We start from the raw sequence: 7160 nt of genomic DNA, 5'->3' as shown, positions 1-7160 counted from the left end.
TGCATTTATAATAAATTATCTGAAAAATAAAAATAGGGCCGGCCCGGTGGCGCACTGGATAAGTGCGCCGCTTGGGAGTGCGGCGGCGCTCCCCCCGAGGGTTTGGATCCCACATACAGACCGGTTCCCGCTCACTGGCTGAGCGAGGCATGGGAGCAACACCGAGGGTTGCAATCCCGTTGCCGGTCCCCGGTCCGGTACGGGGGCAACACTGAGGGTTGCGATCCGTTGCCGGACACGGAAAAAAGACAAAAAATAAATAAATAAATAAATAAAAAATAAAAATAAATTTTATTGCATATATTTTAAGCATACAACATGATGTTACAAGATGCATACATAGTAAAATGGTTACTGTAGTTGAACAAATTAACATATCCATCATCTTACACAGTTACCCATTTTCCCCCCATGTCAAGTAAACTATAACCTACTTATTTAGAAAAAGTCCTGAATACGGTATTACACTATTATTAACTGTAGTCTTCATGTTGTGCATTAGGTCTTTGTATTTGTTCATCCTACATATTTGTTGCTTTGTACACTCTGACCTATATCTCCCCGTTTCCTAACCCTCCTGACCCTGTTAGCTACTGTTTTATTCTCTATCTATATATTTGACTTTTTTTTTTAAAGATTCCACATATAAGTGAGATCATGCAGTATTTTTTTTCTGTGTCTGACTTATGTCACTTAGCATAATGTCCTCCAGATCAATCCATGTTGTGGCAGATGGCAGGATCTCCTCCTTTTTTAAAGGCTGAATAATACTGCAGTGTGTGTGTGTGTGTGTGTGTGTTATATATACACACCACAGTTTCTTTATCCATTCGTCTATTGATGGACACTTAGGGCTTCCATATGTTGGCTGTTGTGAATAATGCTGCAATTAACATGGGAGTGCAGATATTTTTATGAGGTATTGATTTCATTTCTTTAGGGTATATACACAGAAGAGGGTATACTGGGTCATATGGTAGTTCTGTTTTTAATTTCTTTAGGAAATGTTGTTATCCATAATGGCTGCACCAAAGTAGTTTTTTTTTTAATGCCAGTATAATTTATATTAAACAGTTATACTAAAATTTACTTAACTACTCCTTAATTTGGGGGAAATTAGGTTTTTCACTTTTTTGTTTTTATAAATAATGCTAAAATGGCCATTTTTACACAAATGAGATATCCTTTTAAATTATTTTCTACATGAAATTCCTAAAAGTGGGTTTATTGGGTACAGCTTTATGCCCAATATAGTATATTAACAATATTGCACTTTGAAAAGTTTGTCTTTTTGGCAGAAAGCAATATACATTTCATGGGTTTTACCTACTTTAGGTTTATTTTTTAAAATTAAGAAGTGAAAACATATTTTGTTTAACTTGCATTTTCTAGTTTTCAGCAGCTCATCTTTCCTTATTTGTGAATTGCTGTTAGCTATTGATCATAAATGCTGCAATACTTTTTCCTGGCTTGTTCGCCTTTGTACAGATTTTTTAAAACACTTTTTTTTTTTTTTAACTGATTATAGAAGTAATACATTTGTATCTTTTTTTTTTTTTTTTTTTGGTGGGGGGCTTGTGAGGGGATCAGAACCCTTGACATTGTTGTTACCAGCACCATGCTCTCCCAAGTGAGCTATCTGGCCAGTCCCTGATATGTATCTTAGATAATTGCCATAATGCTTAAAGGAGTAAATAGTCACCCTTAGGTTATTTAGATAGATAAGCAATGTGAACATTTTGACATATATTTTCCCAGTATATTTTCTATGACTATACATTATTTTATTCTTTTAAATAAAATTGAGATCATATGTGATTTTGTTTCTCTTTAAATTCTTAAAAATTACGAACCATTCCATAAATACTTTATTTACATGATTAAAAATCAGGAATACAGTGAAAATATAAACACACATACTCTTTCTGGAATAACCACTGTTATTAGTTTCTTATATATCCCATCAGAATTTCTTTAGGCATATTTAAGCAAATAAATATATATTTTCTTATTTCTCCCCCTTTTTGTATGAAAGATAGCATGTTCTACATTTCTCTGCCCACTACTTCAGCTCCACCTCTACTATTCCTGGTCCAATACATTATTTTTTTCTTCCTCTCCTGGAGTACTGTGATAGCTCCTTACTGGGTCCTTTCACTCTTGCTGGAGTACAGCCCATTCTCACATAGCAGACAGAGAGATCCTTTAAAAGGAAAATTTAAATCTGTCACATCACTTTCCTGCCTAAAACCCTCCAATGTTTCCCGTTACTCTTCTGATATGTTATCTGCATTCCTTACCTTGACCAATAAGGCCTTACATAACCTGGGCTGTGTCTACATCTTTGAACTCATACCCCACCATTATCCCCTTTACTCACTAAGCTCCAGGACACTTGCCTTCTTTTTGTTTCTAGAATAGTCTGAGCTTATTTCTCTCAGAATCTTTGCTCATTCTGTTCCCTCCTAACTTCAAAACTTTTCCATGACTAGCTCGTTAATCAGGTCTCAGCTCAAATAGTCATTTTTCACTCTACACTGATGCAATATCCTATTTCTTTTTTGTCACAGCTGTGAATACTTTTTGAAATTATTCATTTTTCCACTAGAATTTATGCTCCATGAAAGTAAACATCTTGTTTGACATAGTATTTTAGTATCCCTAGCTTCTAGAATAATGCCTCTAATAGGCACTAAATAAATATCTGAATGAATGAATATCCATTCAGGGTTTTTAAATCATTGAATATAAAATTATACTTTACTTAATATATTACTTAATTGAATTTACTTATTGAAATTATTAAAATTGGGGTCACTTTTTTAATATTCTTAGGAAAAATATTACGAGACCATTTGAGGATCAGACATCGCTGGTAAGTATAAGAATCCTCTGATTCAAGAGAGCATATAAGTGATCATTCAAACTAATTCATGTTGTTATGCTCCTGATATGTGATTTTTGGAATTAGAAATCTTCATATGAGAGAATTTTAGTGTAAAATGGAGGGGAAATAAGACCTTTATGCTTTCAAAAATATACCTATAGATCTTACATTTCACTATGGCTAATAAATGTATTATTCATTGCTTGCAAGTATATTGATAGAATTTTTAAAAATTGAATTACATTTTAACTGCATAATTTATTGTAAATTGTCAAAAAATGCTTGTTATAGATCTATTTTTATAAAGCCTTTGAGTTTTAAAAATCTAACTTGTTTTTGGGTATTTTTAGAACAAGGAACACTACCTGAATTATTGCTAACAGTTGTCAGTGGCTTTCCTAGAGTTAATTATATTCCTGTTCGAGTGTATTGTCAACTGCAACTAAATGAAAAAGTCTAGTGGATGGAATCAGAAGATAAAAGATAATGTAGCTAATGGTAATATAGCTAACTGGACTTTGAGTATGTGATGATTTTGGTTTCTTAAGAAAAATCTTAAGGGAACAAGTGATTTAAACTATTTAAATTGACTTAAAAAATAAGAGTGTGATTATGTTTTCTTAACAGGAATCCATTATTTATTTTTTCTTAAGTTAGTTAATTTAAAAGAAAACTTTTGAATAGAATCTTAATGATTAGACTAAAATTGAACATCTTATCCTAATGCAGTAACTAATTGCAGTGAAAATATATTAAAAATATCAGCAAAATAAATTTTGTTGTTTTTTACAAATTAGTTTCATTTGTCTCATGTTTTTCAGTCATTTGTTGAAGAGACCATGAAAGTAACAATATAGGATTTATCTCAGAATTTGATCTCATTCATACACTGCTTATTCAAGGGCTAGTTTTGTTTTGTGACACCATAATGCTTTTATTTGGATGACCACTTTGTAGCAGTTTTATGCTTTGAAATTGGTAGCACTCTACTTCTTTTTCAGTCCAGTGTTGATATGACAGCTTTTCTTACTCTTGAAGTTGTGACATTCCCTCTCTTTGATCTCTTTCCTCCAGACATGGATATATTTCATTGACCGTAATAAATCTCAGACCTCCAGAGCTCAAAATGGCTATGGAAAGAGTAGTTGTATTGGAAATGTGGTTGATTTGCTCCTCCTGACTGTCCTCTATCACACATTTCCTTCACTACAATCTTGGAAATGTGCTTTGGTACTTTAGAACAGGGGCTGGTAAAAATAAGATTATACTTTCTGTGGACCAAATTCTTGCTTGTGTGAGCCCCATGAGCTAAGAATGGTTTTTACATTTTTACAGAGTTGTGAGGGGAAAAAAAAGGACATAAAAAGCCTAAAATATTTACTATCTTGCTTTTTGCAGATATAGTACACATTGTAAACTCTTGAATCCAATTATAAACATCCAAAACACCATACTGATAAATTCATGTAGGTGCTCTATACAATCATCTATGTTTTAAATGTATGCTAAGATGTGGCATTGATAATAGTAACAATGTCCTTTGAGTTAAGGGATTTGGCAACTGAAACACTTGGCATGCTGTTCCAAAATGACTGCATAACTGAAAACAAATGGTCTCATTTTACTTATTAACCTAGTAGTTGTCATACATTTTTAGTTTTGAAATGTAGATCATTTCCTCAGGTACCCCAAATCAGAAAATTTGAAGTAAAAAGCTAGAAATAAAATACTTTTCCTCTGTATATTCCAATGTAGTTCATTAAGNACATAAAAAGCCTAAAATATTTACTATCTTGCTTTTTGCAGATATAGTACACATTGTAAACTCTTGAATCCAATTATAAACATCCAAAACACCATACTGATAAATTCATGTAGGTGCTCTATATAATCATGTATGTTTTAAATGTATGCTAAGATGTGGCATTGATAATAGTAACAATGTCCTTTGAGTTAAGGGATTTGGCAACTGAAACACTTGGCATGCTGTTCCAAAATGACTGCATAACTGAAAACAAATGGTCTCATTTTACTTATTAACCTAGTAGTTGTCATACATTTTTAGTTTTGAAATGTAGATCATTTCCTCAGGTACCCCAAATCAGAAAATTTGAAGTAAAAAGCTAGAAATAAAATACTTTTCCTCTGTATATTCCAATGTAGTTCATTAAGTCTTCAATAAATTCCACTACTGACGTACTTGTTTTTCTTTTAAGATTCTTAAGGTTCTTACATTTATGCATTGACTGAATGGGATTTCTTTGGTTTTATAGGAATTTTTTTCAAAGAAGTCAGATTGTTCTTTATTCATGTTTGGCTCCCATAATAAGAAGCGGCCAAATAATCTGGTAATAGGTAAGTTTCATTTACTTTTTAATGTCTATTTGTAGAGTCAGCCCTGTGGCTCAGATTAACTGATAGTATTGAGGATTCAGGAGTAACCAGTAAGCTCTTAACTAGTCTTTTGTTTTCTTTTTTGACTTTGTGACATTGAATAAAATTATTTTTATCTACCAGTCTCCTGGTAATGAATGGGACATATAAATATTACCCTACCAATACAGGGAAGTAACATAAGAAAGAAGGAACGGGAAGGGGTTCCTCAATTATTAATGTTTCTTAGAATGCCATTGCCTTCTATCTCTCTTGGAAACAAGTTCAGGAAGTGTGGCCTCTTGGGACTCTCAGCATCCCCACTTACTCACTTTTAGATGTAATACGGTTACCTTGTACTTGTATTGAGTGTCACTGAGCTCCCACCTATCATGGATCCACTGGAATTGAGAAAAAAAAATTACCCTATCTCAAGTTGTAAATATTTTTCTAATAGGAAATATATATATGTACTAAATCAGTATTTGAATTAGAAAAAAACAAAGTAGCATATCTACCTACATAAATAAACCCTTCCTTAATTAATATCTGTCGAATAAATACATTTGAAGAAGATCCTTTGCCTCAGTGTATTGAGATTTGCTCTGGCATGCTCACTGGCTTAGGCAAGCCCTTTACCCTCTATGGGCCTTCATTAATTCTTCTATAAAATAAAGGAGTTGAGATAAAAGATCTCTAAGATGCTTTCCATGACTAATATTCTAGCAATCACTTTTAGATTTGAAAATATAAGAAACAGTGGACATGTTTTTTGAGGGGGAGGATATAGGCAGAAAAGAAAATAGGTAGATAATAGGACATTTTGAATATGCAGAGAAGTGGGTACATATAAGCTGGCTGTTTGGGAAAAAATACATGCTTAAAAATACATTTTCCTCCTAGGTCGTATGTATGACTACCATGTGCTGGATATGATTGAATTAGGTATTGAGAATTTTGTCTCTCTAAAAGATATTAAGGTAAGACACTGATCATAAGAATAAAAAGCATTTTGTAATACAGCTCCTGGCCAATAGTGACATTTTGTGGTGAAGAGTATTGATAGAGTTTTGTAGATAAAGAACTTTGTATTTTTATTCTGGCGTGCTCTAAGATAAAAATACAATTTTATTTTGCCTTTACTTTTTTTTTTTTTTTTCTTGGCAGCTGGGCCGTTAAGGGGATCCATTGCCTTTACTTTATTTACTCATTTATTTATTTATTTAGGTGGCTGGCCAGTATGGGAATGTTGCCTTTATTTTAAAAAGAGGAATATATTTATAGCATATAACACGTATATGGATCTTGTGGCAATTAGACTTCAGACTGTGGGTACTAATTCTTGTGTAGGCCCATACTTTAAATGCTCTCCTCCCTTTGAGTTATCGTAGCACCTATTTTATGGAACCGTAGAAATATCAGTAGAATTTTCAAATTGAGCCCTATTCTAAACTGAGGAAACCCTGGCAGATCCTATGGTATTTTGGCTACTAGCCATGTAATTGCTAGCTTAATCCCCCTTGGGGACTTACATCTTTGTGTCTACTTTGTTTGAATGGGATTATGAAATAGAAAGTAGTAAATAGTAGTAAAAATAGTCTTAGAAAGGCAGGAAGAGTGTCCTAACTCTGCTCCTGGGTACATATTGGGCTCCTGCTTCCTCAGAACTTTGCTTCTGGGCTTAATCTATCACATCATATACATTATTTCACTTAGACTTCATAGCCACCCTGTGTAAGGCCAAAATAATTTTTCCTATTGTGTAGATTTGGAGATTGAGGCCCAGAGGGGTTTCATTGGTGATCTAGAGTCACGCATATGAGGGTTTATCAAAAAGTCCATGGAAGGGCCGGCCCGGTGGCGCACTGGATAGTGCGCCGCTTGGGAAGCGCGGCGGCGC

At 33.6% G+C, this 7160-nt stretch overlaps 1 protein-coding gene across 1 annotated transcript in view; it reads left to right on the top strand.

Moving 5' to 3' along the window:
• Positions 1-7160, top strand: part of LOC103604634 (ribosome production factor 2 homolog) — a gene marked incomplete at its 3' end in the record, with an annotated part of 20052 nt that overhangs the window by 8829 nt on the left and 4063 nt on the right. Inside the window, exons 4-6 of the mRNA XM_008589210.1 lie at positions 2836-2875; positions 5161-5242; positions 6164-6240. Coding sequence (XP_008587432.1) covers positions 2836-2875; positions 5161-5242; positions 6164-6240 — 199 coding nt within the window. The remainder of the gene's footprint in view (positions 1-2835; positions 2876-5160; positions 5243-6163; positions 6241-7160) is intronic.

This window comes from Galeopterus variegatus, unplaced genomic scaffold (genome assembly GCF_000696425.1).
Source record: "Galeopterus variegatus unplaced genomic scaffold, G_variegatus-3.0.2 Scaffold5296, whole genome shotgun sequence".
NCBI classification, from domain to species: Eukaryota; Metazoa; Chordata; class Mammalia; order Dermoptera; family Cynocephalidae; genus Galeopterus; species Galeopterus variegatus.
This window is presented reverse-complemented; position numbering and strand designations above follow the sequence as displayed.